Source organism: Lytechinus pictus, chromosome 3, assembly GCF_037042905.1.
Source record: "Lytechinus pictus isolate F3 Inbred chromosome 3, Lp3.0, whole genome shotgun sequence".
NCBI classification, from domain to species: domain Eukaryota; kingdom Metazoa; phylum Echinodermata; class Echinoidea; order Temnopleuroida; family Toxopneustidae; genus Lytechinus; species Lytechinus pictus.
In genome coordinates this window covers 38,280,843-38,297,265 of record NC_087247.1, presented here as the reverse complement: position 1 = coordinate 38,297,265, position 16,423 = coordinate 38,280,843, and the positions used below count along the sequence as shown (strand labels likewise).

The following is a 16,423-nucleotide window of genomic DNA, read 5'->3' as shown; positions in this document are numbered from 1 at the left end:
AATACTAATGCCTGTACAAAATGAAATGTACTATTTGTTCATAAAATAATTACAAAGGATCCTTGTTTTTTCAAAACTCCCTCATATCTAACCTGGCCAGGGACCCGTTGCAGAAAGAGTTGTGATAAAACACAATTTAAAAAATCAAATGCAACTTTCACCCAATAATATATGCATATCAGGGGCTTGCGCTTCATTTTTTTTTTTGCATTTAAACGCAACTCTTAATGCAACATGCCCAGAAATAATACTCGCAATTCAAGACATAGCTTTATCACTTCATTGCTGCCGACATTATCATTTAAGGTTCTTACTTGTAAATGGCCCTGTCACTTATTGCTGTCTAATCATACAATCTGAGTACCAGTAAGAAATGGCTACATTTATTTGACTCTTTAACTTCTCTTGCTTGTTTACAGACATATCTATACATCAACGTAACAATGACTTCCTATTTACTATTGATTACATACAAAACTAAATTTGCAGGCATCAAACACCATCTGGTGAAAAAAAAGTTAGACTGAAGCATCATTAGATGGCAGTATGTGACAGGGCCCTTAAGTCAATATAGCAGTTTGATATTAATGTAATAAAAACAAAGACACAATAGACATAAAGGCATTACAGTTTAAGCATAGCAAAGTCTATTTATCAACTCGCCAAATATATCAAACATCTTTTCCTTGCATTGTACACATAGCAAAATCATTTGTACTCACAGGATTTAATATTTACAATACATGTACTCCACAAATGTTTTGAGATAATTGAACACTGTTCTGCCATATGTACCAGCAGTATTTCATTTCTTATTAGTGCTGATGGGTAAGTCAAGCTTTCTCAACGAGGGATTAAATGAGCTGTTCAATATATATCTGTTTGAGGGTAACCTGATTATAATATCAAATAATTTAAGTCAAATTATTCCCCAAAGATTAATGGTAGCATATCATGAAACATGCACACAAGACTAAAAAGCAGGCTAGTTTCATAAAAATGAATTGATCAGGTGGCTGTTGAAAATACTTCAGTAACAGCTCATATGTACGAGCCAAGCAAGTAGACCAAGTCTTGAGATTTTGAAACAATGCACTACATTTCTTAAAGATAGGAAATGGTAGAATTATTCCTTGAAACGCAGTGCGCGTAGCAGCTGCTCTGCCAAAGCCAGGGTAATTCTGCTGCATTACTGCAGAGCGTTTAGAGATCGAGAAAGTAAGCACTATATAAGCAAGAGTTATTATCATTATCAAAGATGATCAATAACTTTGTCAACGACTGATAATCAAAATTGTTCTCACAATCCTTAAGGTCAGACTAAAATGGTTAGAAGTTTATAAGTTAGGTAGTCAGTTATTTATCAAGATATGTATGATTCTATGATAAGGATATCACCATATACCATACAGAATGGTCTACATATATTGCATGCTGCTGCTGTACTGGGTCACCCAACATGGTCTGTCTGCTGGGTGATCTTAGGCAATATTCTTTGCCTTTTAGATAGTCAAATGACTTCCATTTCATCTAAAAAGTAAAAGGCACTTAACTTATGATCATAAACTAGGAAGAGATGCAGTATACCTCTCAATCGTCAGAAGCAATTTTTCCCCGCTACTGTTGACAAAGTTAATTTATGCTTTAAAAGGAACTATATCATATCTCACTATACATGGTATGATGATCCCTCAAAATTACTCCAAGCAATAAAATGTTTTTTCATGTTATAGAATAAAACATCCATTTAACATAATATATCAAATTTTAAATATTCTTGATTATAAAATTGTAATTTAAAAAAAACCTCTTTCTTGGATAACGTATCTAATGAAGGTTAATGATATAAACAGGTTTTCTCCAAGCTATAAATAAATCAATATATCAATATAATACTAACATTTTAGATCTGATACATACTAACTAGCATGCTAGCTCACCCGTCATGTATAAACTTTCAAATTATGTTTATAAAAGTGGTAAAATTTGAAGCACACAAATTTCATCTACAGAGACCTGTCTTAGTGACTCCCCCCCCCCAAAAAAAAATAATAATAATAATTGCGCAGCTTTCCTGGATAAGATTAATGTAAATGGAACATTTGACAAAATAACAAGTTAAATAACTTCTTTTCCATTACTGATATTCATTTTGAAACATGAATGTCCAAAGTCCAAAGTAAACAAAGAATTAACACTTTTCATAAAGGATTGCACACATTTACAAATGTGTAAAACATATAGTTCTTTATTTTGCCAGATAACTATGCCTGCCATTAAAGCTTGACCTACCATAAGATATATATGATAGAAACTGATAATCTTATCACATTCATTGGTCAAACATTAATTTGAGTTATAGTAACAGTAAAAAAAAATGAATTTAAACAAAATGCACAAAACATCACTCAAGTGTTTGTATGCACTATGAATGGATGTACATGAAATATGTCCCAAGTGATTTAGGTAGAATACAGCATTTCCCACCTGTAGATTGGTCTCCAGTGTTCACACACACTAGCCCTTGCAAGGCAAAATACACATTCTTCATATGGGATAAGATTCAAACCAATCGCCTGCCAGAGGACAATCTTTTTCCAAGCAATGATAATGCAGGTACCAACATTTGCCTATCTGTGTTGCTGACTTTCAGTGTACTTAAGTTTCAGCCTAGATTTATCATTTAGAAATGTTTGGTTTTTGTTTTGTCAGGACTTACTAGATCAGGATGTGGTAACAGTTGACACTGATTGACAAAGACTTTCTCTAAAAAAAGATACATGACCCGTCATCAAGTTAAAGTCACAGAGATACATACATGCATGACATATCATCCCATACAATGAATCCATTGTATCACATCATGTACAATTAACTTCATGTTTTTATGGACTGAGTGGATACCGAGTTCGACATAAAACAAATATAACTGAACAATAACAGTTTTCTTTGGTAAAGTGGTCATCTGATATTACCTTTATGGAAAAAAATAGATGATGCACACAGCCAAATGAAGCTTCAAGATTAAATTTTCATGTAGCTACTCTCTTAACTATTGCACTTTTTACTCTTTATATTGTTCTACATGTAAGGCAGCTACACGGCTACCACAAACTCTGACTTACATACATCTGTAAGCGTGCTTTGATGAACAAGCCAACTTTACAGTCCTCACTTTAATGCTATATCAAGAGCTTTAAAAATCCCATGCAATGGCAAAGAAATTTGTATCACATCATGTGCTATCAGTGTTCAGATACATAGTTGTCACTATGTACATGAGTGAGGAACCTCTGTTATGTAAGTAACACCACCTATCTTGGACTGCATAGGTTACTGGGCATTTTCAAACTCTCAGAGATCTTGATGGAACGGTTGAATTCTTCAGTCAAATTCCCAAGGGTCCACCATGTCTAAAGTCTCAAATCTCTGCACAGCTTCTGCAATGTTCCCAACCTCAGAGTTGTCTGTGCAAATATAAAAAAATTAGAATTACATGGTAGTTTAAACACAGGTTACAATAATTCAAGTAATAAATTATTCATAAATAATGATGTATTTTCACTCTATGATCACTGTGACAATAATGATAGATTTATCCATCATCCGCAGCACCATTCATAATCATATCAACATCATATTCACTATTATTATTGTTATTATCATCAATTCAATCATAATCACATTCTTACTTTATGATCTTCTACAAAATGTTAAAATCATCTTCATGATGTCTTCCATAGTTTCAGTCGCCCATTGTTTGATTAATTCATCATCATCTATGTGTTCATGCCCAAAATAAGGAGGCATAACATCGTCTCACAATCAAAACTCACATCTATACATCGTTACTATAACATTACATGTAAATAATTCTAAAGAGATAAATACAGAACATGAAAATGATCACAACAATGCACATCTCTGTCTGAAGTCAATGGAAAACCAACATGATTTATTTGTTACCACCTAGCTCCTAAACTATTACTACATTCTAGAAAAGCATGAACAAGTAGTTTGGGTCTTTGCGAAGCTTGTATGAATTATTTGTTAAATTATTATGTATATAAAATATACTCATATGGATATAAAGAACCATGAATACAAGGATTTCTAATTGAATGAAATTATAATTCCTATAACATCTGTGATTACAAAGTGCCATAATGAAAAATTCTTTGGTACCCTCATATAAAAATGCTACCTATGAGAGGAAAATCATCCTGCAATTCAAGTAACTTGCCAATTTCATAATGAATTTTCAGGGTTCTTTAAATTATGACACAAATTATATTATGAAGTTCAGCCAGCCATACCCTACAAAGTTATCTAATCAATCTAAAATATAAATAGAACAAATAACAGATTCACAGACTGATAAATAAATTCTTCATCATCTTTAAAATGAATACCTTCCATTATCGCAGCATATAGTTAGGTCTGCATTAGTTGATCCTAAACAGGTTAAATAATCGTCAAAAATTTGAGACAAAACTACTTCATCAAAGCAGTTTGTTTCAACATGAGAAATATCCAAGAAAAAGCTTCATGCACACCTATGTACTCACTTTGGTCATCCACTTTGCCCTCTCTTAGCTGAGAGAGGGGATGGACTGCTTGTAGCATTGGTCCCAAGACATCACTAGATGACTTCCTCACTTGCTTGAAGAATGGGTGCTGCAGGAGTTGAGAGGCACTGGGTCTACAGACAGAATGAAAATGATGTTTTCAATTTGAATCTATCCTTGTCCAAGCGGTGTAACATGTGGAGATATGCTTCATATTTACAATTACTTGTAACTCTTTGTCCAATTGCCACAGACTTACATCCACCTTTGTGTTAAAAGGCCCATTAGTGATGATAAAAAATAACCAAAACAGTCTCATATTATCCATATAAAAAATTATCTGATACTTACGATTAACTCCAGGGCCCCATCTTACGAAGAGTTGCGATTGGTCTGATCAACCACAACTATGGACGGCCAGCCACATCAACATCTAAAATGCTGTATGTATGTTTGTTCAAAATATTTTCTAGATATGATGTATGTGCATACATTCATAATTCTCTGGAAAATTCAACGTCATTCTCTTTGTTTAGTAAGGAGATTGTGCAAATATACGGTAGAAAAGTTATGGTCTGGATGGGTTTCCATACAGTTGAGATTGAATTGATCAATCCAAACTCTTTGTAAGACAGGCCTCAGATATTGATAACAGGTATTATGACTTTAGATCTATAGATCAAGGCTTGAGTGATCAACGAAAGATTTAAAAAAAAACACAGATGCATTTGATAGGTAGAAACTAAAGTTTACCATGTGATTGACTTTTCATAACAAGACAACACCATTCTTCATGCATGTATGTGGAATGTAAGGGAGAATAACTTTGCCTACCTATCCACTGGTTCTCTTCGGAGGCATACTTCCATGAAATCATGAAAATGAGTTGAGAATCTCCTGTCATAGGGGTTGGGTACATTAGCTAGTCCAGTGCTTCCACCGATGCCACTATCAACCCTAGAGCCTGGTTCTTGGGGTGGCACACCATCAACATCACACAGCGTAGAACAGTCTAGGAGCTTGGGTGTTGTACCATTGATCTTTTCCAGTAACATCTAGAACAAAAGAAAATCAAATAATTGCATGCGCTTACTTTGAATCAATGTAACCACATATCCTGATACTTTATGAAAACCGCCCCATTATCACACAAATCAACTGTTAATGTGTTATGATCAATTATGAAGCTTTGAATTATAGTACCCCCAAAGTGTCTAACTTCATTCAGAGCTTTGCCCTACAACAGGAAAAGATACAATCAATTTTATATTTGACATCTATTGTAAGTCCACATCAAACCATGTACTAAGAAGAAACATGTATAATCAATTGTAAATGTAATATTGAACATACATCTTTATTTTACATGAATCTTGATATTAGTTTTCAAAAATGTCTCAAATTTCTCATGATCTTACTCATGTCTTGTTGCTACGTTTAATGCAGAATATAAAATGGAAAGTACCAAGCATTATATAATGATGACAACATTCAGTTCTCGTAGCGGATATCACATGCCATTTAATGTCTCTGTGAGCTTATAAAGGGATTAGGATATTTTTTATAACTGGAGGAATTCCTCAATTTTGTTGCTGATGTAGGTTACCAATTACAATAAAAATAAACACTTAAAAATACCTTTCCTTTGTTAGAAATGAGAACCACTGTAAAAGAAAATTTACCTTCATGGGTACCATATCTGAAAAAGGAACACATCCATTTGACAGCTCACATGCAGTGATACCAACACTGTAAATGTCAGACTTGGTATCATATCCAAGAAGATTCTATGATAAAAAGATAACAGCAGATATAATCATTTTTTTTTTGCAATACAATGATAATTAACACCAGAAATCTGAAGGCATAAAACAAAACGTTGGCCCAAAAAAATCCAAAAATCCAAAAAAACTTTGAAAATTACTAAAATTCTTTACTTTGGTCCTCTTCATACATGGCCAGAATTGAGTTGTTGATACTCTCTGCTGAAGCAAATTAAATCTCTCCTGTCATTTGAAAATTAAAAGACATGCTCAGATCATGGTAAAGTAAACTGTCAAATATCATTTGCTGACAATTGTGAAGACATGTAGAATATGCTTGAAGAACAAAATTCATACTTCATATAATATTAATTTATCTATTTTTTTCTGTTATCCTATTCCACACAAACATACAAATTTCACCCTGGATTTAGCACAGTAAAATGCAAATACAAACATACCTGTTCTAGTACCTCAGTTGCTAGCCAGGGCAAGTTCCTTACTGTGGTCAGTGAGGGGAAATCATAAACTGCCTTGAGTCGCTTGCCATCTTCCACCATACTCACTGCTGTTCTCAGTCCAGATAGGTGAACACCACCGGATTGGGTAAGCAGGATGTGACTGGCCTTTACACTCCTGAAATTCAGATTATATGATTATGAACAACAAATTATTAACAGGGATTGCAATTTTTTTTTTCTTTAATGTTATAAGTTTTGTAACATGGAATAGGAATCACCTGTGGAAACTGAAAATGGATTCGGTAAAACTATGGGGTTACCTAACCTGTGCAATGTTACATAATACAATCAATCTTACGATTAAAATCAATCATAAATCTTACGATTAAAATCAATCATAAGTCTTTGCAAAACATGTAAGACTGATTGCATATATTGAGTTATGGATGGGGCACCTGGCCTGCACTATTATGTTACACAAAGGCTACAATTGATCTTACAATTGATATCAAACTCATCAAGTCTTTTGCACACTATGAAGGTTGATCATGTGCAGGCTTTCACAGAATTGAAGATTCACATCATTATATCTTGGTCACTTTTCAGACCAGAGTGTATAACATTTTACATTGGATAAGAATTTAGTCAATGTCCTTTTTGTGAAAGACAACAGCATCTAAGATATTTCTTTATAAGAATGCATTAAAAGGGCAAAAGAACATTCATTTCATAATATCTAATAAACCCTGAAATAGACTGTACTGCAAACCGGATATTATGAACGATACTAGTAACAAGTGGAACGCCTCTGGCAGTCTCGCCTGCATTACGCGATTCAATATTGCAGCAGTGCTGACTTTGAAAACAGCTATAGAATAATTATTCACAAAAGAAAACTCTCATATGATAATTAAATGCTATGTCCATTGACCCAACATGACCTTGACCATGATCATGTGACGGTGACCTAAGACATGTGCAAAACATACTTGATTACCCTTATGTCTATGTTTCATGAACTACATGTGTAGATCCATAAAAGTTATGATGCCAATTCAACAAATACCCCCAACACGGCCAAAGTTCATTGACCTTAAATGACCTTTGACCTTGGTCATGTGACCTGAAACTCAGACGAGATGTTTAGTGATACACTATTACCCTTATGTCTAAGTTTCATGAACTAGGTCTATATACTTTCTAAGTTATGACAACATTTCAAAAACTTAACCCTAATTAGGCCGGGCTTTTTGGCTGTTCTGTGGCCGGGGGGTTGATTCAACCCCCCCTGAGATCTTGGCCGCCGATCGTGCGAGAGCCGCAAAAATTTGCACGCTGGTAGTGTGCGATGTAATCTACAAGGCTGTATGGTAAAATTTTCCAAAATAATGAGATTTTACTTTATATGAATTAATTATGCTAATTTATGCATAAATCATACTTTTTGCTCTAATTCACTAAATAAAGCTCCTAGAATGCTAATTTTTGGTAAAAATATTCTTTGTAGCATTCTTAACAATCGCAATTGAAAAAAACTTCGGTTTGGAAATCAATTTCTTATGTATTTTATTGTGTTATGAATTTTTTATGTATTTCTTTGTTTTTCTTTGTTTTTTTCACCAGATTTATTGCACAACCTTTTTTGAAGCATAATTATGCTAAAATCAATTGATTTCAGCTGTTCAAAGTAAAAATAATCATATCTTTATGAATAAAATGAGAAAAACTCAATTTGCATTGACTTTGTACACAAAGTCACGTTTTGAAACATTTTTTTGTCTGACATGCACTTACGAAATGTCGCGTAATTTCGGAATCGCGTACCCGGGCGTCGTAAATTTGGTCTCAAAAGATGCGCGAGACTTAAGAATATTAAGTCTGTGAGTGGCGCGGTAAAAAAAATTCGCGCGGCGGAATGATCGCAGAAAATGTTGAGGGGGGTTGATTCAACCCCCCCGGCCTGTTTAGGGTTAACCTTGGTTAAGATTTCAATATTGATTCCCCCAACATGGTCAAAGTTCGCTGACGCTAAGTGACCTTTGACCTTGATCATGTGACCTGAAACTCAGGCAGGATGTTCAGTAATACTTGATTAAACTGATGTCCAAGTTTCATGAACTAGGTCCATATACTTCTAAGTTATGATGACAATTCCACAAATACCCCCAAAATGGTCAAAGTTCGTTGACCCTAAGTGACCTTTGACCTTGGTCATGTGCCCTGAAACTCACGCAAGATGTTTAGTGATACACTATTACCCTTATGTTTAAGTTTCATGAACTAGGTCCATACACTTTCTAAGTTATGACAACATTTCAAAAACTTAACCTTGGTTAAGATTTCAATATTGATTCCCCCAACATGGTCAAAGTTCGTTGACCCTAAGTGACCTTTGACCTTGGTCATGTGACCTGAAACTCGTGCAGGATGTTCAGTAATACTTGATTAAACTTATGTCCAGGTTTCATGAACTAGGTCCATATACTTTTTAAGTTCTGATGACATTTCAAAAACTTAACCTTGGTTAAGATTTCAATGTTGACGACGCCGCCGTCGGAAAAGCGGCGCCTATAGTCTCGCTCTGCTATGCAGGCGAGACAAAAATCATAGAGGTATAAAGCAAATAATTAAATGTCCCGTTGGTGAAAGTAAAGGGACAAACAATCATTTCTGAGACAATTTCTTTCTAAATCAAATCAGAGGAAAGATGGTACTGAATCAAAATCAACATGCATAGCACCAAGGAAGTGATAGTTTGTCTCATCCACTGAAACCAATCCAAACAACAGAAATGACTTTTTTTTTAAATAGGAACCAAAATTCTCTTTGCAAAAATAAATCTTATTTGGAATCACATGGCTAAAGCCAGGCAAAGCTAAGAATGTTAATCTCTCCTTGGTATGCACTCCTCTTTGTTTTTTTCTGCGGTCATGTGTCAATAGCGCATGTGAGTAACATTAATGTGTGCCTTTTTTATGGCTTTTTAAATGAATAGCATCACCTGATAATGCTTATCTAAATACTTCACCTAGTACTTGATGTTAAAAATCAACAATTTATCACATTATTCATGTCATCAATCGAACTGTACATTTTTTTAGTATCATGTGGATACATAGTAAAACACTGAATACTACTCCTCACCTATGGATATAGCCCATTCTATGGATGTAGTCTAGAGCCAGAACAACATCTCTCATAATCTGTGCTATCACACTCTCCTTCAATCCATCAGGACAATTCCTATCGAGTAGATCCCTAGCAGAACCTATCAATCAGAAATCAAAGTCAAGAATTAACCTGTTGCCCACTGGAACTGGCAGAATGCTTGTACAAAGCTGTTGGGATTACAGAATTCTGTATTCAGTGGGTTAAGATTTAAGAAATATCATATTACTTCTATCTAATGCAACAATAATTATAATGATGAATGATATTAATTATAAATATACATGCCTTTACATGATATACATGTTATTTTCTATTATGAATGTTTTCACACAAGACAGTTGTGGGTTTTGAATTTGTAGGGGCAAACCTATCAAATCACCAGCTAAATCATTCTATATATAGATGAATGACCAGTCATCTGAATTGAGATTTATGTTAAGTTGGGGCCCATTACTAATAAGAATTTCAACTTCACCCGAAATGTGGTGGTGGGGGGTCCTGGTGTGGGGAATCATTTTTGGTTTTAAGTCATTACATTATTTTTAAAGAAAAATGTTAATTGAAATAGCTGCTTACAAAATCATATCTTGAGCTTTTAATACTCTGAATGAATTCGCAGTACATGTCTGTATGTTAAAGGTGAATGCTTGTAAATACAGTAGTTTGATGTTCTTACCATGTTCCATAAGAGGCATCACAACCCACAATTCATTGCCATTCACAAACGATGTGTAGTGTGGTAGGATTTGTTCATGTTGCATTAGCTTGGAGAAATGGCATTCTTGCTACATGGAATGATATAAAAACAAAATATGTTGTTCCAAAACTTAAACTCTATGCCCACTTTGTTTGACTAGAGTAACATACAATGGACTACCAACTTCAACTGAAGTCACATTTTATTCACAATACACACAGAGTGTATCGAGTCTTTTGTACTTTATACACACACACATAAACAATAGTTAAGTGTGCATTGCACTGTTATATAAAAAGATTTTCTTTACAATTCACCTATCAAAAGCTATTGTGGGTTGAGCTAGCACAGTCTATGCAAAACTCTGTTAAGGTTGCACCCTATAATTACTGTGGCACAAGAGGAATTAAACGATTTTGCCCATAGTGGCAAAGATGTAGGTGTAAACGTATGCAGACAAAATTCTAAATTAATGGTCACCAAGACTGTATTAGGGAGTTTACATAAACATTAAATGGTTTATTGATATTAAATGATAGAAGAGCTCCTAGGCTATATCATCAACCAATGATTTCACCAAGAACTTTCAGTTGACTATATAGACTAAATAGAAATTGGTTTTGATGGTTGGATAATGGGGAGCTGGGGAAACAACATGCCACAAGATGACAAAGTATTTTGCTGCACTATTTAATTTCTTTCCCGTAATTGCAGAGCTCTAATAAAACTTACACGAAGTTCTGCAAAACTGTCTTTGACTTTGTCTAGGTTGACTCTTCTGACCGCTACAAGATTACCAGAAGAACAGTGTCTAGCAATATGGACCACAGCATTACCCTCAAAGTTACGGCCTGCAATTTTAACAAACAAACACTTATTTCAAATAACATACACCATTATTTTAACCAATGTTACATAAATTAGAAAGTCTTGTTCATTTCATATTTTCAGACTGTATATTAAATAGCCAATTAGTCTTAAGAAGGCCCCTCCTTTTTATTATATTTGTTGCCTTTCCTCCATTTTTTTTTTGGGGGGGGTATTTGCTATTTCAGAAGTCCCAGTATTTTAGGTGAATAATCACTATGGCACATTGGAGCCTTATTTTTATTGATGTAGGTGTTTTCAATCTTCAATGTAGTTCTCAATTTACTACATGCGTGTAACTTATCAATTTCTTTAGGGTACAGAAAATGAAATAAGAAATACAAAAACTTCAATTATCGCTCGTATTAATTTTCATGTATAAAGGACACAAGACTACCCTGAGGAAGAAAAAGAAGAAGACATTATATCTACTCCTTACCGATTAAAGTCAAAAGTGTGTAGTGTCTAGCATCCCCTTCATATTCTACATCAGCCATACTGCACTGCCTCTTTCTAAAGAGAGAAAGAAATTAAATAAACAACACGAAAAACAATTCATTTATTTAATCAAAATCATTTCATATAAATAATTCGCTGCCGATTTCAAAACATCGCATGCGGATGCGATATGCGCAAGGTACCGGGTCCGGTCCGAGCTCGGACCCTCGCGCACTGGCATAAAACCGGGGGGAGGGGGGATGGGGGGATACATCCCCCCCCCACTTTTTCGAGGAGGGGGGGATGGCCTGTACAAACATCCCCCCCACCTTTTTTTTAAGAAAGAAATTTTAAAAAAATTCACAAGAGATAATTGTTTTATTGGTGAAAATTCTTCCTAATATACCACTTAACAAATGAAACAATATTATTGAATCATAAAATGCAAATAAAGAGCCAGTTCACCATTTCCAAACGAAATACTTATGTCCTTATTATAACATTAAAGAGAAACCCCCGTTTCTTCTAATGCATCATTGTTGGGCTCTTTGGGAAGGGAATAAGATGGAATGTCAAAAAATTTGAATGTATAATCTCTAATAAAACCATTAAACCATCGTGGGGTAAAAAAGACAATAATATTGGAGGGGTATTTGCCATATGGACATACAGTGGCGTAATTACGGGGGGCATGGGGGGCACATCCCCCCCCCCCCATCGGCTGACCAAAAAAAAGGGGGAAAAGGAGAAAAGAGGGAGAAAGGAAGAGAAACGTAGTGGGAAAGAAGAAAATATTATTCATTATAATGTTATATTATATTATAATTATGTTATGTTACATTACATAAGAAACATTTTTATCATAACTTTATGAAACATAATTTACCCAGGGCCTATGTCTTCATTGTTTCTGGTGCTCGCATTGTCTGCTTAACGAGATATATAATCATGTTGTACTAAAACATCCCGTTTTCAATTCAATATAAACCAAATATATTTTCTAGCACTTGAGTTATCATTGTTTTATGTAGTGACATAGGCTTCTTTTTCATGACTCAAAAAGTGATTGCCCCATGTTAAGGTCTTCGTATATATGAAATATTTCCTGTCCGTGATTACGTTCGCATTAGTGGATAGGTGAGATATCAGATATGTCTGCTCTTCATGAATTCCTAAAATCAGTCCTTAAAATGTCCCTTCTTCTGATCTGAATATCAAAAATTTTCAGCTTGCGCTTCGCGCTCGCATCATTTGGTTAATGAAATACGTATGGTCCTAGTTAATTCCTACAAAGAAACCTTAGAATGCCCCACTTCAGGTCTGAATTATCTAAATTTTCAGCTCGTGCTTCGCGCTCGCATTGTTTAGCGAGACAGGTACCTATCATGATTACACAAATTTGATTATAATGTCCCTTTTGAGGTGTGAATTTTAAAAAAAATTCAGCTCGCGCTTCGCGCTCGCATTATTTGATCAGTGAGATACATATCCGTTTAATGACATTGTCCTTAAAATGTCTCTATTAGGTCAGTATAACTGGCAACTGAGCGCTCTTCGCACGCTCACTAGCGCACTCACTCAGTGATTCAAAAATTTTGCTGGTGCCCCCCCCCAATGCCGTGACCCACGGTACGCCACTGTGGACATCTCAATGACAATTCCTTGCATATCTAAAAACATGATTGCAAAAAAATGCCAAAATATTTCAGTCATCCCCCCCACCCATCAACACGGATTTACGCCAGTGCCCTCGCGCATGGGATGTTTTGAAATCGGCAGCGAGTTATTTATACGTGCCTGAGGAACTTCATGTGGGCTCTAAATCACCAATTTTGAGACTGATAGAAGCATGGAAAAGAAGTGAAACTTTGTGTAAAGTAAGAATATTAGTTTTAATTGTTTTTAAAGATCGTGATGTTGGATGAATTTTATATTTTCCCCCCATAAAATCCCACCTTTGTCACTCGGAATATCAGATTGAGTTCACGGCCTCGAAGTTCGGGTAGGTGGAGCGTAGTAGTGTAGCGGTAGTGAAGTGGAGCCTGCACGAACTTCGCTCTAGCCTAGGACTAGGTAGGGGACTTCAGACTTTAGCTTAGACCAAAAGCTTCGGTCTCTGTTATGTTGGTTGTTCAGCTGAACTCCGTTGGCTCCACTCACCAAATACAGAGACCGAAGTTCTAGCGCGATCTGTACAGGGGACTCAATGGCCATATGTTTATGTGTATTAAGTTCGGATAAAACAGGGCAGTGAAGTTGCGCGACAGCCAAGATAAGTCACTGTTTTTGTTCCTTTTAACTTGATTTTCCCCGTTATTTGGCAATTAATGCCAAGAGGGAATGTTAATTTGCATTTCGGTCGCGTTAATTTTCAAATGTTTGATTCATTAAAGACAAAAATTGAAGAGCCCCGACGGGGGGATTTTGCATTGTAAGTCCCCTAATGGTGGCTGCACGATAGCGAGCCGTCTGGGTATGAGGAAACAAAACAAAAAAATTTAATGTTAAAAAACTCCTCGAAACAGACGGCTGCCAGCTGTCTAACTTTAGCTTAGCTTTGCAATTGCAGCATTGGCTTGCATTATTGCCCAAAAAACGGACCTCCCCCGCCCCCCTCCTTCTTAAACCCAGGCTTTAAGCCCGGCTTTCATTTTTCAAGTCCCCTTCAGTTCCAAGATCTTCTTAGACTTAGTTCGGCTTCGGCGGCGGAGAAGCTCGCGCTATATGGCAGTGTATCCTATTGCCGGACACCTTTATTTCAGTGCTTTAAAAATGACAACTAGAGGAAATACAATCAAGAAAAAATCACACTTGCTATTCCATATATTATGAAAATTATGAATATGATAAAATTATTTTATATTTACCAACCATTTTCTTTGCATCGCAGTTGCCGCATACCCCTCCACGAAAAACAATTATTTTCGTGCGCGACAAATTACATCATGATTCCGGACGCGCGCCGGACGGGTAAAGATATCCTTGATTATAATGATGTAAGAGCAAATTTGTGTGATTTTTTTCTTCTTATATCATATCATGAGTAAATTCCAAGTATTATTTGCTTTTTTATATCTAATCTGAGCAGATGTTGGTAATAAATTCGTGTTTGATAACTTATTTTATTTTGTCTTGTTAGCTGCATGTTCCATGGCACTTTCCAATAATATATGCTCGCGTTCGTATGACGCTCATCAAGTTCTATCGATGCGCTGCCGATTGACGGCTCTACTCACGGTAAACCTCGCGCACGGGTACCACCTTGAGAACTAGCCATCGACGATCACCCACAATACATCACATTACACCACACCTCATCATTCGATCGAAGGAGTGGACGAGATTGAAATTCGGCAAATCAGGCCCATATTTCCGTTAGAAAATACATCAATTGTTAATACAAAACTATGTTATAATTTTTTATATGATATTTTAAGCATTTTCTGTCATTTTTAGAGATAATTAGGTAAACATGGTAAAAGTTGGATTTTTCGCCTTGTTTTTGCAATCTTGTTCTATGTAGGCCTATTGCTCTGTAAAATTGAATTGCGGAAGTCTTACGGTACGAATTTGTTTTAGAACGCAGTAATACGCGCGTCCGGAATCATAATAGTGTCCGGTAATACAATACGTGACTATACTTGATCAGTTGATGGAGCCCCCGAGCCGAATACCCACTCGCTTCTCACGCTTGTCCCGCCTGATCATTTTCGTGTCATGTTTACACTTTCCTTTAATTATATCGACTTAGACAATCAAAGAAAATGTACGGTAATGTTAATAACAATATGGAAATATTTCAACATGATTTCTTAACGAAATGAAAGATACTTACAGATGTAGCGATGAAGTGTATTAACAAAACATGCAATTTACAATGTAGTTTCTAAATGTTTATTGTTGATCTTTTTGCGAGAGCCTCCTCTTAAAGTATTATACTCTGGCGAAAACGTAAACAAATTTTGCGATACCGATATCTATAGATTTGGGACGCGCGAAATTATCGATACTCCTTAGCGACGTTTTTTTTTAATTATCTAATGAAATATATACTGTAAATAGAAACATACATTTTATATCAATTATCGCTTTGAATAATTCATAATTTAGGTTCTTGCTATCATTATCAATATCATTCATATGATATTTATTCAATTAGATTTACTTACTTTTATTCGTTTATTACTACAGTATTTATTATTATCGGGTAAACGGTAGGATTGGGAACCAAGTCCTTAGTCGCTCTTACTTGCTAGAGGGGGGGGGGGGGGTTAAAGTCAATTTGAATACTTACTTTAATTTTACACCCCTCCCCCCAAAAAAGCGTGTATTAATCTCCATATAGGCAGCACCCCCAGGTCGGGGGGGGGGGCAGTCACACCAAATTTCATGAAGGGGGTAGTTTTGAAAGACTGGTCAATGGTCAATTGCAGCTAGGGTCAAACATATTTAGGGTAT

The 16,423-nt window shown here is 35.5% G+C and overlaps 1 protein-coding gene across 2 annotated transcripts; it reads right to left on the bottom strand.

The window, feature by feature from the left end:
* Positions 1–630: 630 nt before the first annotated feature.
* Positions 631–15,946, bottom strand: LOC129257301 (STE20-related kinase adapter protein alpha-like). 2 transcript variants are annotated; one of them, XM_064096981.1, is made up of 10 exons: positions 15,801–15,946; positions 11,967–12,040; positions 11,393–11,511; positions 10,640–10,748; positions 9,937–10,060; positions 6,793–6,967; positions 6,251–6,355; positions 5,403–5,623; positions 4,569–4,702; positions 631–3,467 (listed from the first exon to the last, which is right to left on the bottom strand). In XM_064096981.1, the coding sequence occupies exons 2-10, from the start codon at positions 12,022–12,024 to the stop codon at positions 3,385–3,387; spliced, it is 1,128 nt and encodes a 375-aa protein (XP_063953051.1). In that variant the 5' UTR covers positions 12,025–12,040; positions 15,801–15,946; the 3' UTR covers positions 631–3,384. The 2 variants fall into 2 exon arrangements, with proteins under 2 accessions (XP_063953051.1, XP_063953049.1); XM_064096979.1 differs by having other exon boundaries at positions 4,557–4,702; positions 15,801–15,937.
* Positions 15,947–16,423: the final 477 nt, after the last annotated feature.